The sequence below is a fragment of the Carassius gibelio genome, chromosome B19, assembly GCF_023724105.1.
Source record: "Carassius gibelio isolate Cgi1373 ecotype wild population from Czech Republic chromosome B19, carGib1.2-hapl.c, whole genome shotgun sequence".
Taxonomy (NCBI): Eukaryota; Metazoa; Chordata; class Actinopteri; order Cypriniformes; family Cyprinidae; genus Carassius; species Carassius gibelio.
The window spans coordinates 27,719,845-27,739,066 of NC_068414.1; the positions used below are offsets into that span (position 1 = coordinate 27,719,845).

Genomic DNA, 19,222 nt, shown 5'->3' on the forward strand with positions numbered 1-19,222 from the left:
AAAATACTCCTTCAAACGTACAACTTAATTTTTTTAACTTTGTCCATGTTTAGCATGGGCATCCAACTCTTTTAACAGTGTAAAAAACTCAGTATGCATGAAATAGCATTTCACCCCCCCTTTAAACAGCCCTTAATGTCAATAAAGGATCAGATCGGTCCACCATGGCAAACAGCGAATATTTGTGCTGTTTAACGCATTTGACACATTGTGTGTTCCTCTGTTTATAACTGACATGTCACAGGTATTTTTTTTTTCATCTGTAAATGTTAGAAAGTCATGCATTGCTGTCAGGAGTGAATGAGCGCATGCACTGAATAAACTGAGCACAATAGAATAATGGCGCAATAATTCTGAATAAAATATGCATTCTGCTAAAATATTTGTTGTTGGACATTAAATGTGACGCATGTAGAATTTTAATTCTACACATAAGTAAATTTTAATCATAGCAATAACTGTAAGTCAAATGTAAGCTGCTAATACTATATTAGCTGCTATATTAAATGAGTTAATGTGTGTTCCTCTTATAAGTTAAAATGTAGTCTGATTTCTATTATTGATTTTAATTTTCAATTCAGTGATTTGAACTTTTAATTTAGTGTTTTAAATGCTTTAAAGAGCAATTTTAGATGGTACTGTTTTTACTAATAACTAAAATGTACAGCTGTCATAAAGCTCAAGAGAAAGGCTGCATGGCTAGAAACTGTGCTATGAGTAAGGTCATTAGATTTTGGGCACAATACACTAAATAAAGTAGCCTATTTTTTATTTATTTTATTATTTAGGTTGCATTCTCTATATACTTCTATTTTAGGAATAAAATAAAGTAAACTAATTGTAGACTATGCCAGAGAGTCAGTAGTAATATCAATGTGTTCCTATTGGTCAGTGTTAGAGGAACTCAGTTTAGCCTCACAGTTAGCCTGTTCTGGACCAGGTTAGTTTCTCAGAGTGACTGATCTTGAGCTATGAACATTTTTATTTATAAAACAATGAATCAAAAAAATCAAATGAAAATAAGTCAGACTAACTGGATTAAGCATGGTTTATTTGGTAAACTTGTTTTGAAACAAACCCCTGATTACCAACTACAAAAAATCGTCTTACCTCTGTGCTTGCCAAAAAGCATTTCTGCACCAACTGCACCCAGTACGAAGTCATGTTTTGCTTGGGTATCACATACTTACATTTTTCACTCACTGAAATGCAAATAAATTTCGAACTTTTATATAATGCGTTTTTTTGTATTTTTTGGTTTGTATTCTGTCTCTATACGTTTAAACAAACCTACCATCATAGAAAATATATGTATTATATATCTGGGTGGACAGGAAGAGTTGTTACACATTCCAACACATTTGCCATAACTGTGAACAACTGCACGCACACAGTTACAGACATTGAAAGTGGGTTACAAAATTCCCTGGGTTAGTACAGAAGCATCTATCGTCATCTTTCACCACCACAATATTAATTCCCTTGTGATTGTGTATCAAGCATTCTTGTGTATTTTACGTGGGTAGAAGATTTGACATCTAATCATAAAGGCTTTGGAAAATAAATGAGATTAAGCTTTTTCTTCTCACTCTCACTTTCAGTCACTTCTTTAATCACTCTCTCTGTCCGTCTACAACATTCTTGCCATTCCGTTGAGTCATTGGCAAGCAGATCAGAGGTGTGACGAAAACGGAAAATCACACTCCCCTCCCCTGTCAGCTCTGTGTGATGATGTCGGTGGGTTTGTGCATCACAGGAAAGTCATTATTTCACAGACAGTACCTGGTGAATTGCACTTAAGTAAGAGGTCATCTTTGTATATTTCCGTCTACAAGAAGTAAGATTCATGATTTGAAATAGATGATTAAAGTGGCAAACTTTAGACACAAGGCATGGGAGGGTGAAGGAGGAATTCATCATGTTAAGAAGTTTTAAAAAAAAGGGTGCATTTCAAAGGCATTAAATATTTTAAATATTCCAATTGCTCTGTACAGCTCTTTGAAATAACATCACAGTTCATCATCAGCCAATCAGAATCAAGCATTCATATAATCTATGGTAGCAAATAAACATCTGGATACTATTAACTCTAGTGGGCTGGGAGGTTTTTCATATTTTCATACACATAAAAAAAGGAAAATACATAAACTTAAGATGCTGACTGGCACCTCTGAATGTTGGCTTTTTAAAAGAAAACGTCTGTTCTTGGAAAAAAAGAAGGAATGGAAGTGTAACACAACACGTCACACGGTGTCGGTAGATTTGAATGGGTTAAGGGTCATGGAACACTAACAGTGCTGCTCATACTACAGGAAGTCTTGTGATGATGTCACAGATGACCGGAGCCTGGTTTAGACTCATTGATGATTACAGACGCTTGGATCATGCTCGAACAATGTGCGTGTGAGAGCAAGTCTGTCTCTGTGAGCTGTAGTGAGACATGCAGTCATAGTAGACTACGTTATGACTAAAACTATCCTGTCCGGACTTGTTTGCCTCCATCACACGAAATACCAGTAGCTGGACATTCTGGTCATTCATGGTTTTCGCAATTTGACTTTGCTCAACTGGAAATAATGTAGCTTTGCCAAACCTAACAGAGGCAGGCCACAAAAGAGATTAGGGTCAGTAAAGACTGTGAGTTATGAAATCCTGTGCCTTGAGATTTGTTATGGGATTCCCCTTCATTCACAGATCTAGGAGTTTTTGGACTGTAATCTTAACCCTTCCTTCTGGCCCAGTGCCTCACTGAAAAACATCCTGATGGGAATTCTATGCTTTTACCTCTGTATAATATTTCCTTGTTCAAAAGAATAGAACGAAACAGAGACCAAATACATATATGGCTGTAACACAATATCCTGCTTTACTGATTTTACACTGCGATAGGTAGCGTATAAAGCATATTTCATATTTTTAGAGCAAAATCATAGATAATTAGCATTGTATATGAAGACATGATTAGCCTATACTGTATATGTTCAGAGTGCCCACAATTTTAACTACAATGAATGGGGCTAGAGTATCATTTAAAAAGAATATTTAAATAAATAATAAAATGCATTTTGAATATAGATATAATCAAAAATCTAAAAGTATGATTTTCATTTCTAAAATATAACTCTATCTTCCGCTGAAATGACAGATTTCTCTCTGGTGACATATTCAATGCATTAAAACCTCCCTCAATTCAATAAACAACTGATGAATTCTTATTTGATACATTTTTCAAACACACACAAACACACTGTACTTGCATTTGTGTTTCTTCTGGGACTCTCCATAGGCGTAATGGTTTTTATAAACTGTAACTTTCTCACACTACACCTAAACCTACCCCTTACAGAAAACTACTGGCAATTTTTACATTTCATAAAACACCATTTTGTATGTTCTTTAAGCCTTTTGTTTTATGGGGACACAGGAAGTGTCCTCATAAACCATGTTTATGTTGTACCCATGTCATTTTGCATAGATATAATGGAAAAGCTGAAAGAAGCAAAAAGAGTGTCGAGTTCATCAGATGGCTTCAGATCAGTTCATTAATAGAGGAAAGGATGTTGTTTCTGCTTGATCATGCATTCCTCTTAGGAATTTAAACACCTCAAAGAATCCACCCACTTAGGCTAAATGTGGCTTGTCTTTTGATGCAAATGCATCCCATTATGACACAATGAACTGCTGCCTACTGAGCATTAAAAATCCACCTCCCCGCCCCAGCGCTATGAAAAGGCTCCAGTGTCAAAAAATATGATGCAACTTCCGAAGCTGCAGATGAATAGAAGAATGGTTCGCCTGGACAAAGCACGTGCTTCTAAGCGTTCAATGAGGTGCATGACTACAGCAAAAGATTAGAATATCCTGTGGTGAGTAACAGATGATCCCCACGTTTTGGGAAGGGCACTAAGGTGTGTTCTCCATCCATTGATTTTCCACCTGTTGCCTCGGACAAGATGAGATCATCATCATGAGATCAACCAAGTCCATTACGAATCACTTAATCACAATTATACATTATTGGACATTTTCCCATTTGCTATAAATTAATCATGGCTGATCAGTTCTACAATGATGGCAGATACTCGACGTCATACAACATTAAAAATATTAAAATATATAAATAAATAAATAGATTAAAATATAAAGAGGGCAGTTAAATACTAATAATGGGAATATATGTACAAAAATACTAATAATGGATAATTATACATAAACAAGTAGGAATTTCACACTGCACTAAACCACGAGGTCGTCCTTCCAAACCTGTGCTGTACTTTCCGCGTCCACGAGTCCGCTATGGTAGGCGTGACGTAAAAAAAAAAAAAATCATCATCGGAGAGTGCGCGCGGAGTCTCTGAGCGGATGACCGCGTGCATCCCATACCCGTGGCTGCTCAAACCTGTACAATCCACCAATACAAAGATACAACGAGAGCCAGATTTTCAATAATTCTGTTTTTTTTTTTCACATGTTTGTTGCGGAACATCAGTGTACACTTTTGGTAGTATGAACACAAGTAGGCTATCCCGCGTCCGTGCTGTCCATGTAGCTACACTTCCGGATTGCTCATGCGGAAAGTATAAAACGAGCTAAAGCCCTTCTGTTAACCCCGGGTAGAAAAGATTGTTACTATTATTATATTTATCATTAGTATTTCCACTGCCCTCTTTATTTATCTTTTTTATTTTGTTTGACGTTGACGGTATGTCATTGCAGGTGTTTTTATTAGGCTAACTCACGGCATTGTAGAACTGATCTAAACACAGTCATCTATGATTCAGTTATAGTTCATGGAAAACTGTCTAATAATGAGTAAAATTTTAATGTTACGACTAGAGCTATAGCAACAGTTACTCGAGCGCAAGCCTCATACTCACGTGTTGGGACAGCCAAGGAAACACCACGCGCTGTATAAACAGTTGTTTCAGCCTTTGAGCAGAAAACGCTTTCATAGGTGTGTTCTTTGTAGCCTGAAAATCCCATTCAGGAGTAATAAAAATCCCAAATGAGCAATGCCAGTGCCGTTATGTAAACAGGTGTGCTCCATTTGTCTGATTGGTGTCACACTGACACCTCAGAAAGCCTCTGCAAATAAAATTCTTAACCTCAGTCTATTCAAGATTAATTGTTAACTGTGACAAGTATGAAATATGGAGCAATATAAGCCTGGATTCTATATAAATGAGGTTTAGAATGACCCAGTTTCAAGTGTTAAATGGTGTGCTTAATCTATCATATCACTACATAAGTACCAGATTCTAGGCTACTCTCACCTCTTCCTGAAGAAGTACAGGATATCACCCCACACAGTGTAAAACAGACATTTATCTTATCAACATGTCTCTCTTTGCCTTGCAGTCATGGGCCAAACAAAAAAGGAATACATAAGAAGGAGTGGGTGATGGAGAAAATGAAAGAGGGATGGGAAGGAATGCATGTGTGTGCATTAAGGCATGAAGACACTTGTGCATCCTGGAAGTATGAGTGGAAATATTAGCACGATGTGTCAGAGGAGGCCAAGCGAACCAATGTGGGGAAAATGCTCAGTGGTTGGTTGGGGGGCTTCAGATCTTCTAGACTGGCATGTGAGGGGGTTATGACTATTATGTTCTGTTGTGAATTGCACCTAATTGGGACCCTCTCTGTGAAATCCAGGCTAAGTCTCAAAATCTAGTTATACCAAGCATCAAAGTTTGATTTCAACCATTAATTTCTCTACGTTTTCAATCTTTGACATGGTCTTAGTCAGTATAAAGATATCAATGTTACATTTTCACAGAATGTTCTTTACCTTTTGAAGGATGATTTTATATAGAAAACAGTATTTCTAAAAGAAAAAAAAATGCCTGTACCTGGGTTTTCACAGACAGTATCACTATTTGCCAAAAAAAATGAAAAATAAATAAATTAGCATCTCATCGCAGTCCTTCATCTCCGTGGCATCTCCCTATGGCAAACTGTAATCTGATACGAATGTAGTCTCATATTTATATATTGCACATACATATAAAAGATAACCTGCCTAATCTTGCAAACGATGTAGCAAGTATCAGATCTGGAGATAAAGAAAAACATCATCTCTTGGATATAAAGTCTACTACATTACCAGATATTACCCCAAAACAGAACCCCAAAATTAGAAACATAAGGGTCTTGAGGCATCAGGTTGGCGGAAATAGCAAAAACTGTTGAGTTCTTCAGAAAAAAGATAATGTTTAGTGAGAGGGGGTGTGTAGGTCTACTTTTTTTTCCTGAATGTGAATGACTCAGAGTTGTGTGTCATGGCCCATAATATAAAGGAGAACCCTTTCACTAGTCCAAATGTTAGTAGAGTGATAACACAAGTTTGTACACTGTGTTTACCACTTGTGATTTTGGGATTACCATGAAATGTAAGTACTTTTATCATTCTTTACATCAGCTTTACAGCACAGGCAAGGGAATGTGTTTTAGTGAGGGCAAACGTGGACATTGTAGAGGGTGGGTCTATAGTGTGGGTGTTTTTGCTGTCTATGAATTTAGTTTTAAAAGTCTTTTCAGAATAGAAACCAAAACAACCACTAATTCTAGTAAAGCAGTCTGGCTTGTTAACCTCAAGATAATTCAGTGATGCTGGTGATATGAATCGTTTAATTTTTATGACAAATACAAATTTACGTAATGCACTGTGTTCATCTTTAAGGAAATGTTTTATGTTTATTATAATTATGAAAGTCAGAGTTATAACCACAATGACACTTTAACATTCAAAATTAGGTTTTTCAATGCTTAAATGACATTACAAAATTAGTTTTATTATTAATTCGTTTCTTTGGTTCTCCAAATCATGATTATGTGCTTGAAAAAAAGTCACATTAAGGTCAATGGTAAAAAATTAATGAATCAACTTAAAATGTATTTTCAAATTAGTAAAATTTAAATGTAACTTCAAATTTTTCAAAACTAAAAGTGAAAGAAAAAAACAATCTGATTTCAGTTATACTGTATGATATTATATAGATAATACTAAAATAAACCTCAAGTTAGGGTTTTATAAAGCTGCTGCAGGGTTGAGTTGTAACCTCAGATTGTAAACATGCTTACATTGCTTTTGCTTGATAACTTGTACTTAGAAAATATGCACACGTATTGACTCAGTGCATCAGTAATGAGTTCATTTCAGCATTAAAAGCAGTGCTTTTTCAAAATCGTGTTGACAGACGCAAAAAGCTGCAGTGCAGTATCAGTGTAAAAATCATTTTCCACAAGTGCAAACGGAGGATGTCTGCAAGCGAGTGACCTTTGCATGCCAACAAGTTTTGATGGAGATCACCAGCATGCCATCATGCCATCTTTAGCGGTTGCACGTAATGGTTATCGGTGACCTGAACAGTTTCTCTATTTAGAAAGGTTTCAAAGGATGCTAATTGCGTAAATAACCATTCATTTCCTTTTAATGCTTATCATAGGGTTAAGTCACACAGTTATAACATATCTACTGCATGTATTTGAAGGCCTACAACCTTCTCACAGACTCTGGTCATGGCTCATTTGAGTTTGCTGTGGATAAAGACTGGGGCACACATCAAACGGGCCAATTATTAGTGGTTAAAAAAAAGAACGGCCTAAAATAGACCTAAAATATTTATTTTCACTGTAATAGTCATGCTAAATGTTATATATTCTTACTATGCATTTTAATCAGATAAATAAGTAAATAGATAGGTTGACAATAAAAATGTTAGAATATTTAAATAGACAAACAGAAGGTTATACATGTCTAATTTACTAATGTGTGAAATCAGGAAGACAGATTTCCTGAAAGAACTCTGAACTGGAAATTAATGGATTTTGCAGTCCTTTGCTTTCATTTTCACCAGTTTTACCGGTTTGGTGAGCTCAGGCTAAACAAGTGTGCATCAAAACTTAGGCAAGCCACCACAAACACTACATCAGGAAAAATGCTGACTCGCATCTTTTTATTCAAACAGCACCTCTCTTAATTTTGCGCATTCAGTGTGAAACTGATCACAACAAACCCAGCAAATGTTACAAATGTGTGTCCTTCATGCCTTGGAAATTCCTGTGGCATAAAATCTTTCTCTAAATCATCCCATCCGGTGTAACCATTACAAACCAAGAAGAGGGGCTCTCTGTGCAAATCCGTCTGCTTAGATACAAGTTTTTATAGAGTAAAACAGCTGTCTTTGCGCCCACACTGAAACACTTGTGACTCCGAGCAGCTGTTCCAATGACATTAATAAGAAATCCTGCTTGTTTTAATGCCGACAGTGTTACCTGATTCCACCTTTCCCCTCATCGTCTTGATGACTTGCGTTGAGCTCTTCACCTTCATCACAGCCCGTCCTGCTAATATAACTCAAGGAAAAAAGGAACTGAAGAGGCTATATACAGAAATGCGTACGCTGCTGGAAATAGTATCTAAAGAAAGGCATGGGGTAAGTACCAGTAAATGTACCAGTTTTCTAATTCATTTTAAGAGTAAATCTCCCATGCAGAATAACACATTTACATTTAGCAAATAAAAAAAAGCTATTATCTAATCAAATGCTTGACATTTTTCAGAATGAGATGCAAGAATTTGAGCAATCACTCACATCCCTGCCTTCACTGAACTACAAAACAGCAGACCTGAAAACAGTCGAGGTAGAACATCCACATATCTCTGTCCGCTTTTCTGTGTTTCAAGCATCTAGACTTTCTTTTTGACAGAATATTTTTTTTGACTAAGATCCAAAATTGAAACCAGACTGTTTACTGATAACCCCAAAATACAGTTTATCTTCGACTGGAAAAAAAAATACAATGAAATGTATACAAGTGCCACAAGATAGATAGATAGATAGATAGATAGATAGATAGATAGATAGATAGATAGATAGATAGATAGATAGATAGATAGATAGATAGATAGATAGATAGATAGATAGATAGAATTAAATGATCACAACATTTAATCTCTGAGTCTGGCTCCTTCTGACCCACAGGTGAGCAGTACTTTGGGACAGCTGTACTCTGGTCTTAAATCCTTCAAGTTCCATCTTGACTGGATCCAGCAAAAACAAGAAGAAATGGGGAGCGATTATTCGAAGACAAAGAAACTCGCTCGTCGTATTGAAGACATGAGCCACACGGTGTTCAACCAGGTAAAAACCACTGAACTCAGCTCCAGGAGGAAATCAAACAATATTTCAATATCCTAAGAGCTGTTCAAATTAATGGCATAGATTTTTTTCGAGATGCTTGAAGCAAGATGCAAGAAGACGGACTTTAAGAATTTGTTTAACAGAAATCTTCTAAACCTTCTTACAGATTGGGACGACCCCCTCTGAGCTGGTCCACCCTTCCCTGTCGCCTTTGAACACAGCTTGGGAAGCATACCAGGCCAATGTGGAGATTCTTGACAAACTGTACTACTTTTGCATCTGGTACGTTAGAGCACTGGGAGACCTGAAACACAAGCAGCTCTCAGCTCAACTCCATGACGCCTGACTTGCCTTAATGTTTGATAGGATGTCATCCCCATTTTGAGAGTGTTCTGCAGTTAACATTTCCTATGTTGTTTTTATTTCATTAAGTTATTATTTATAAGTTTTGTATTTAATATTTATTGAACCATTTTTTGTTTACAATGAAGGATTTTTTTATAGAGAGAGAGAGAGAGAGAGAGCGTGAATGAGAAAATAGCACTTTATAAAAATATTAAATATATTATTTAAATAAGTGAATTTGTATGCAAAACTCAGCTGCAGGCAGTTGCTAACAATGACCGATAGATGTCACTTAGAAACCTTTTACTGTGGTTAATGTGATCTATAATTAAATGCAGTCCAGGACGGGCACTCTTGTTTATTTATCTATTTTTTTAGTTAGTAATATCGCCAACAAGTCCTGAATCAACATCCTTTTTGAACAACATTACTGAATAATTCAAATTTTAAGGTTAGACTTTAGGTACGGTTGGCATTTAAACTATTCGGTTGTTAAAGCTACTCTATGAATGTTCTTTTAATCTTGACATATCAGTTTCATAATCATTCTGACGGTACGCTTACTTATTATAAGACTAACGTTAACGGCTTCTGTGTCTCTCTCACGCGCTCCACTGTTCTGCGCGTGTATGTTATTGAAAATGTGCACGGAATTCTGGATTGCTTTGCGGCAGAAAACAAACGCACTGCTGTCCGCTGTAATTACGACAGTAATTTAGACCAACGATTTCCACTCATTTAACTGGAGGTGGCTAAGATACCAAAACTAGCTACATTCAGTTGTTTAATGGTTAGTGTTAAGCCTAAACTTTTTTTTTTACAGGCATTTTTATTATGTTTATCCGTGCTATGATAAATGGATGATAAAATTGGGTATTTAAAGCAAAACAAATGACAAAAAGTTTCATTAGGGCTAAATACACGTTATTGCTGCTGCACCATGGGTTTTTGCAAGCATATTATAAATACAGTAGCTTGAAATGCACTCACTGCCTCAAGATTGTACTTATTCCCAGTGATTATGTGTTTAATCTAAATTAAAGGGTGCCACCATATCGCAGAAATGCACTGGGGGGGGGGGGGGGCTTGCATTACTTGAAAATAACTTTTACATTGTTCATGATGGATTCATCAGACTATATGTAGATTGGAAAACAGATTTGTTTGAAACATGTGTGAAGAAATGTTGTGGTGTTATTATCAGATAATTATTTGGTAAAATCTTTTAGGTGAAGAGAACAAACTAAAATTCACTCTGATTTACCTTTACAAGCCTGGTGAGATGGATGTAAATGCTTTCCTGGATGTTGTTTATTTTTCATACTTTTTTATATATATCTATATATTTATTTTATTTATACTTTTTTATTATTTAATTGTTTTTGTCATTTTTCTTTCAATAAAATGATTTTACATCAAACATTCAAAGCTTCTTTTTTTTCCAACTGTTGAATTGCTTCAGCAACAACTGAACCTTTAATAAAACAATAATCCAACCGTCATCACATCATTTTTGATGTTCTGTACATAATTGGTTATATTTGGATTGTAATATTTGTACCTAAAAAAATCCTTGTGTGACTTATTTGTAGGTTTGTAAATCATTTTCCTGCCCCGTCTGGCTGAGCATTTTCACAGATAGTTGAGCTAAACTAGATCCAGACAGTTAAAAATCGCCAGTAATAGCGTAATCAGCCATGAATGTCAAAATCTTTGTCATGATGACTAATACCAAACGCTGCAGAATATGGAATAGGATATGGATATAGGATATGTCGTATGACTGTGTGTGAGAGAGTTTAAAAAGCTGAAAAGTCAGGATTTGGCACGTCCTGCAGAAAGAGTGATCTGCGATATAAGCATTTTGTGTACCACACTCTCACAGCTGTTGGATTTGTCATGCTCACTCAGAGAGAAATGCTGGCCAGCATCAGAATACATTTGTCAGATCCATGATGCATGAGTATAAAGGGCTATCAATCGATTTCCATGATGCAGTATGCTGACTGATCAAATCAACTGCATTTAAATCTGATATTCTAATTTTTGTAACATTAACAGCCCTAATGAAACAAAAGGTTTTTGATAAACATGCTGTAAAAGGCAAAAATGTGAGAGAAGAACTGAGAAAAGGCTGGGGGGTTAATAGCCAGTATACTAACAAATTGCCTGTTACACAAACCCTACAAAAACATACTGTCAGCAATGAACACCATAACATTCAAAAGGAGGGGTAATGGTAACGAGACCATGTGAGTGGGCATACTGGGAAATTTGGATAGACAGAGAGAGAGAGAGAGAGAGAGAGAGAGAGAGAATGAGAGACTGAGAGTACAGAGATACTATTGAACTATATAAGGCAGAGGACAGATTCAGTATAAATCAGGATATGCACTCAGAAGCAAAATAATCAGTATCTGTAAATTGATGTATGACTGGCTGACCTGCTGTTGCCCATTTGAACTGCAGCTTTCAGTACCCAGTTTATGGGACAATTGACCAATAGAGAACTGCACTTCTGAATTCACTTTCAGCCTTCAACAGCATCAAACATGACAGTAAGTCTTTTCATTTCTTTCAAAAGGTCTCTTCTAAATGGATTATACACAAATTGTAAAATAATTTATATAGCATGCAATGTAATTTAAAATAACACACAGGCTGATACCATAGGCCATATTATGTACACTGACATTCAGAAGATTAGAAAGATTATTCAGTGTTTCAGAAAGAAGTCTCTTACACTCATCAAGGCATGTACTGTATATGATCAACAATACAGTAAGCATTTTATATTACGAAATAGTATAATGTTTTGTATATTAATATATTTTATAATGTTATTTTTTGTGATGTTCTTTATTAAGATTAAAAAAGGTAATTGTGAAAAAAAGTTTAAACAAGAAAAAGTCTTTGCAAAACATAAAAGTAAAACTATATGAGAAAATGTCACAATTAAAAGAAACAGTTGCAATTATGAGATTTAAATCACAAATTGGGTATATATGAAGAGTTCAGATGCAAAAGTTTCTAAGTGCTGTCTGAAATTTTCTTCTAAAATTAAAATTTTTGTCAGGCTCCTATATATGTTCATTTATTTCACTTTGATAGCAATGGAAAGACCCTATTCATTGTGAAATTACTGAACTTACAAAATCTAATAAATCCTAATAAAAATTCTGATTTTAGAATAAAATTTCAAAGGGACGTCATTTAGTTATAGAAGAGCTTAAAGTAAGTTTTAACAAAGTTTATAATGTGCAAAACATAAGGTCAGACTACATTTGTAACTAATTCTAGCACATACCTGAAAGGGTTTTCAGAACAAGTTATGTAATTCAGTGATTTACAACATTCACAACTAATCCCAAAGAACTTCTATGTGCTGCTGCCTAAATCGCTGTTCTCGACAAGGGGTTAACCACACACAACTTCTGGCGAGCTGTCTGTCCTCACACAACTGATGCCCAACAGGTGCACCTTATCCCTCTTATGCAACACTGTCCCCCATCATCCTGAACTGCTGCTTTAATAAAGAGTGCAGCCTTCCCCTTTAGGGACACCAAAGCTCACACAGTTTAAAAACAGACAAAAAAAAAAATTATTGAAATTACATCCAGTTCAAATACAAATTATGCATGCCATTCAAACATGCTACATGAATAAATGTTGATCAGTTACCAATACTATTATTGAACAGAACACTTAATCCTATGAAGCTCAGCTGAATAGCACAGCTGTCTGGGGACAGTTAAGATGTGTTGACAGAATAGCCAATCCTCAGAACTGAGGCCCAAATCCCCCTTTTGCTGTAGCAACCTTATAATAGTATGCCGTGACAGATCCCAGCAGTTTATCTTTGATCCAGCCAGATCCTGTTTACTTTAAACAAGGTATTTTGTGGTATTTGACAGTTAGTGAAACCTTGTTTGACATACCCCAAAAAGGTTGGAAAAAAAACAACAAAAAGCATGGGTACCATGCCAGTTAAGACTTTTTGAATCTAATATCATCTAATTTAGTGTCTTTGAAACAAAGTGGAAAATTAGGCATGCAAATTCTCCCTCAAATTACATTAGCTGTTAAATGTTTGTCATGTCCATCTGCAATCCTGACACCCTAGTTTTGTTATTACAGACTGCCACAAGACTTCTGGATGAGCTCTGTCACTTAAAGGCTCAGTCTCTAGAATCATTGGAGCCTTTAGATCACTTCCAAGTTATTAAACTTCTTGGAGAGGGTTCATATGGAAAAGTCAAATTAGCAGTGCACAAGAAGAGAGGTAAGTTATGTTCCTTTTTTTCTCTCATCGGATCTTATCCTTGCTATAATCGCATTTCTGGGAATTTGATTACTGCATACTACTTCCTTCTTCCTTTCCTTTTGACAATATCTCCATTATTCTTCCAAATCTCCATGGAATCTAGGAACACCAATGGCCCTTAAATTCTTCCTGAGAGACGACATATCTCTACTGTCCTTTCTGAGGGAATATAACCTGTCTTTGGCCTTTTGTACCCACCCCTCACTTACCTCAGCTTTAGGCATCGCTTTCTCAACTCCTACTCACTATGTGTTCGCCCAGCAACCTTGCCTTTATGGCGACCTATATGATGTCATCGTTCCTGAGGTTGGTAAAAGTTTGACATCAAGTTTCATACTTCTTAATGATGATGGCTCCTTGAGGACTAACATGCTGCAGAGTTTAGATCCAGTCTGCCCAAGTACACCTGTCTGGATGTTTCTAGCAATACTGAAGAAACTTGATTAGCTGGATCAGGTGTGTTTCATTGGAACCAAAGCTAAACTCTGCAGGATAGTGGCCCTCAAGGAGCAGGATTACACAGTCCAGGTTTGAATCAGTGGTTTCTGAGCCTATATCCCCATTATTGCAAATTTTGAATGTCTCTTTAAACAAATACACCCGATTCAACTCATCAGATCATTAGAAGAGACTCCAAGACCTGAAGTTACTGTGTTAGATCAGGGGTAAGCAAGTTCGGTACTAGAGAGCTGCTGCCAACCCTGAAAAACACACTCACCTGTCTATAGGCCAGGGGTTTTCAACTCTGGCCCTCAAAGTCAACTTTCCTGCAGTTTAGCTACAACCTTTGCTCAAACCTGATTTACTGATCCTGAAGACCTTGATTAGTAGGGCTGTAGTACTCTAGTCCGGTCTCAGTTTGGAGACCCCTGTCCTACAGAGTTGTTACGTTGCACATGCTTTTTAATCATAACAAATAATAATACAATTATTTTCTTAGAATAGGAGACATGCTGTCTCTCCCATTATCAGTTGTTAAGTATGTGGTCTTGAAGAGAATCCTTTTTTTGTCTCATTTGGACTCGGTCTTGACTTGTGCTCTAACATCTTTCGACTCGACCTTGACTCGGTATCAACTAGTCCTGTTTGTGGACTTGACTTGGACTCGACAAAGCTGGACTTGACTACAGCACTATTGATTAGCTTGTTCAAGTGTGTTTGATTAAGGTTGGAGCTGAACTCTGCAGGGAAAAGTGGACCTCAAGGGCCAGAGTTGAAAACTGCAGCTATAGGCTCTCTAGGACCAAACTTGCATACAACTGGATGGTCCAGTCCTGATCCTGGAGGGCCAGTAGAACACAATAGAGCTTTTTTTTTTACTCAAACCATTGTAGTCTGTCAGTCCTATAATGTCACTGGATGGGAATCACGGCTTTGGGCATCATAAAGCATACACAAACAAAACCAAATTAAACCCTGGTGCTTGTGATGATACACTGATGAGTCAAGACGCAGAATGATCAGTCTGTGCAATTGTGTATTTATTTATCGTTTTTTGACCTCTGATTTTCACAGCATTGTCTGAACTGTCTTGAACGCTTTCACATCTTTTTCTTCAGTCTGTGCAAGACGTCGTCTTCTTTTTCTTGATTTACGGCGGACGCAGACTCATAAGTGCATTACCGCCACCTATCTCTCAAGTGGTCCAGACCGAACATTTTGTGTCTTTGCACATCAATGTATCATCAAGTGCCACAGGGTTTAATTTGGTTTTGTTTGTGTATGTTTTATGACACTCAAACCCATGATACCCATCCACTGACATTATAGGACTGACAGACTGCAACAGTGAGAGTTAATAATCTCAGTTTGTGTTTTACTGACAAAAAGTCACCTACATCTTGGATCCCCTGGGGACTAAGCAGATAAACATAAAATTTTCATTTTTCAGTGAACTCTCTCTTTAAGTCCTAATAAAACAAACCTCAACCATCTAAACAAGGTCTTTAGAATTACTAGAAACGTTCAGACAAGTGTGTTGGGGCAGGTTAGAGCTAAACTCCAGGCACCCAAGAAGCAGGACTGGAAACCCTTTGTCTAAACTGATTTCTTCAATCGCAGGTTGGTCTTGAAGAGAGCCGTGCCCAAGGAGTGGCTTCCCAGATCAGCGGTGCTCTCTCTCACCTCCATTCCCTTGGCTTTGTCCACCGTGATGTCAAGCCGGAAAACATCTTCCTGTGTGGCCGTGAGTGTCGTTGGGTCAAACTTGGTGATTTTGGCATGGTGAAGGCTAAAGGCACCAGGGTACCATGCGTGTGGTACAGCTCCCCTTACTGCACACCCGAGTCTGAGATGGCAAGGAAGAACCAAGAGAACCATTTGGGTAACTTGGGGATGGACAAAAATGGAAACACGCAAAAAGGCGACTCTGGAAAGACTCACAGGATGTTGGTGTCTGTGGATCCCACTACAGACAGCTGGGCATTAGGCATTTTAATCTACGCCATGCTAATGGGGAGCCTTCCATGGTCTGAGACTGTTTCAGACAACACTGCATATAAATGCTATCTACAATGGACCAACTGGGAAGGATCACCATCACAGGAGAGGGGATCAGATCAGCCTGAAAACTTCCAACAGATGGCACCACAGTTTGCGGCGTTCACTCCTCTTGCGGCTTGTCTTCTTAGGGCCCTGCTCCACCCACAGTTCAGGCTTCGTGGCAGGCCAGATGAGGTGGAAAGATATCTGGGAGGAGCCTGGCTATTGGACAAGGATGTCAGTGGGTGATGCATCAAAAGAAAGGCAGGACGCAGATCATTAGTTTGTCATTCACTCGTCACCTTTTAGAAGTAGTTCTGATGGTAGTTTTAATCATAAGCCTGCTGTGCATCCTATGCATTATTAGCTGAGAGTTTGTTTTCCTAACTGACCACTAGATCTTAGCTGTAAACACTGAAAACACAAAAGTTCCTGGGAAAAAAAGTTCCGGGTATATGTTACGGGTAATTTTGGTGGAAACTCGGCACAAGAGTGGAAAGCTCTGCGGTTGATCTTCTTACAATGCCACTGGTCTTTATAGATCTACTGACTACCAAGAGCAGCACAAATTAGCATCTGGATTAAGAATATGGCAGTATATGGAGTTGGTAAGGGTTATATAATTGAAAAGGGGCAGTATTTCTAAAAAAAACTTGGGCTCCATCCACAGTCCAGCAACATTACTACACTACAAAACAATGTGCTTCCCACAAAGATCAGTGTAATTCTATATCCTGAAGTCCGTACCAAGAATATGACAAGAGTGACAGCTAAAGATCTGCAGGCATCTTAATAATATCTGTGTTTATGAGTCTAAATAAATATTGCTGCCATCTCCACTTTCTAAAGTCCAAATGAACTTCTTATATATGATTTCATTCATCTGGAATGGGTTGGCTCGTTGTTTCTTAATTGCAGCAATCTCAAGTAAATGACAGGTTGTTGGACAAATCAGTGAAAAGATTTTGTTGTGAGAGCAAGTTGTTGTTTTTGATTAAAGATTACGAGGGCACATTTATAATAAATGTATTTTAGGTGGACCTCACGCATGCATTATAAAGCAGGATTTCCCATATGGGGGATCTTGATCCCCTAGGTGTCCATGGGGGAAATGCTGGGAACTTGTGATAGAAATTATAGAAATGTTAAATTTCAAACTGATCAAAATAAAGGATTCAAAATTTCACAGTTTGCTCTGGTCTATACAAAAATGAATCAATAAATATCTGTTTTCTCCAACATTTTGAACTGTTAACTATTTGTTTATATAAATGTTTTTATATTCGCTTAACGTCATAAAGTTTGGAATGTTCACTCCTGTCTTAAAATCATATTTAGGCTTTTAACAACCTACATTATGCTCATGAAAGGGCATCTTCACGTGGAGCGCTTGTGAGTGTAAGAGTAAGGAGCACATCTCTCAAGTTTCAGCAGAAGACATGCAGACACATACAAACACTCAGACACTACGTGTCCTAGATTTAAAAATAACCCCCAGACCATTAATAAAACTCTTTTAGCCATCATCACCTCTGTCAGATGCGCACTTGAAATCACATACACATGCATGGGCAAACACACACAGTCTTCACCGATCTTTAAGTGTCTCACACTTCTGCATTCCAAACTGTCCCTCCATTCATCAACACTGTACACACACACACACAAAAAGTGTGAAGTTACATGTAACGGATAGGTCTTTGGCTTATGTTCAGACTCCTTCAAATGATCCATGAAATCATAACATTGTAAATTATTCAGTAAATAAGACCATATTTGTAAAATACACAGAGTTAAAATAACTGTGCATAAATATGCATAAAGTCTGGAACATCAAATAAGAAAAAATATATACCGTAAACAAATGAAGTTCACCTGACTTTCCAGAAGAAAAAAAGAAAAAGAAAAATTTTTTTTAAAAAAAGATTTAAAACATTTAAAAAGGCAAATATTTGCACAAGAAACTGCACGAATACAGTCTAGGCTTCTTAATTAAGACATCAAAAAAAGACTAGTGTCAAATTTTGCCCTTTCAAACTGAAGTTATTTAGGCACCTTGTTAAGAGATTAACAACTGAAATAGCTCATTACATGAAGGGAGAAGATCCACAAAGATCATTTGACAGCCCTGCTAAGTATTCCAGCTGCTGTCTATATGACCTTTCATTTGATATACTACATTAAAACACATTTATTTGCAATTATGCAAGTGTGAAAGTATGCTGTCATCTTGCATATATTAATCTGTAAGTAAATGTGAGAAATATCGGTCTATAAATTTGATGAATTTATAGCACTGGGAAATCGGCCCTGATCATCAGCAAAAGTGTCCAATTTGCTAATAAAAGCCACTTTTAAGCAGAACAAATGTTGTGTGTGTGTGTGAGAGAGAGAAAAAGATCAAGTCCACAATCTGAGACATGTTGACAGGGTGGTGCCAAATAACACACGTTGACACGTCACTCACACATTCAGACTTCTGAATGAGGACCGATTCAAACTTGCATCAACGAGTGAACAGCTGATCCCCAAACATGCTCCCGATTTATTAGCCAAGAACATTTCCTCACAACTTTTCAAAACAAATCTTCACACTGTATCCTACTACCACAATGAGAGACAGGACATTTTGTTCATCGTTTGGTTTCTAGTTCTGCACCATTGCACTGAAGCCTTGGCCATTTAAAAAACCCACTGATCCAAAATCTCACTTCACATACTGTAATTAAACATTAATTTAAGTACTAGCTTCCTTAATAATTAAAATTCTGTCATTGTTGCTCATTCTTATGTTGTTCCAAAGTGATGAGAAATTTTGAATAATATATAGGCCACTCTTTTCAATGTAGTAAATGTGTAATAATGCAACATATTCCAAGTGTTCTAAAGCCATGTGAAAACCAGACCAAATTGTAAGTCAATCACT

General features: G+C 37.0%; 2 protein-coding genes across 2 annotated transcripts; both read left to right on the plus strand.

The window, feature by feature from the left end:
• Window positions 1-6,288: 6,288 nt before the first annotated feature.
• On the plus strand, window positions 6,289-10,911 carry LOC127978805 (interleukin-11-like). The gene is made up of 5 exons (XM_052583717.1): window positions 6,289-6,392; window positions 8,272-8,438; window positions 8,566-8,646; window positions 8,988-9,146; window positions 9,313-10,911. Exons 1-5 carry the CDS (start codon window positions 6,386-6,388, stop codon window positions 9,490-9,492), a joined length of 594 nt encoding a protein of 197 aa, XP_052439677.1. The 5' UTR covers window positions 6,289-6,385; the 3' UTR covers window positions 9,493-10,911.
• An 838-nt stretch (window positions 10,912-11,749) lies between these two features.
• LOC127979350 (serine/threonine-protein kinase SBK1-like) lies at window positions 11,750-17,600 on the plus strand. The gene is made up of 4 exons (XM_052584724.1): window positions 11,750-12,049; window positions 13,629-13,773; window positions 13,919-14,121; window positions 15,877-17,600. The coding sequence occupies exons 1-4, from the start codon at window positions 12,044-12,046 to the stop codon at window positions 16,543-16,545; spliced, it is 1,023 nt and encodes a 340-aa protein (XP_052440684.1). The 5' UTR covers window positions 11,750-12,043; the 3' UTR covers window positions 16,546-17,600.
• Window positions 17,601-19,222: the final 1,622 nt, after the last annotated feature.

Coding starts and splice junctions, on each gene's coding strand:
- LOC127979350 (XM_052584724.1), top strand. Junction 13,774..13,918: donor AGCAGTGCACAAGAAGAGAG/GTAAGTTATGTT, acceptor CATGGAATCTAG/GAACACCAATGGCCCTTAAA. Junction 14,122..15,876: donor ATGATGTCATCGTTCCTGAG/GTTGGTAAAAGT, acceptor CTTCAATCGCAG/GTTGGTCTTGAAGAGAGCCG.
- LOC127978805 (XM_052583717.1), top strand. Junction 8,439..8,565: donor TATCTAAAGAAAGGCATGGG/GTAAGTACCAGT, acceptor GACATTTTTCAG/AATGAGATGCAAGAATTTGA. Junction 8,647..8,987: donor CAGACCTGAAAACAGTCGAG/GTAGAACATCCA, acceptor TCTGACCCACAG/GTGAGCAGTACTTTGGGACA.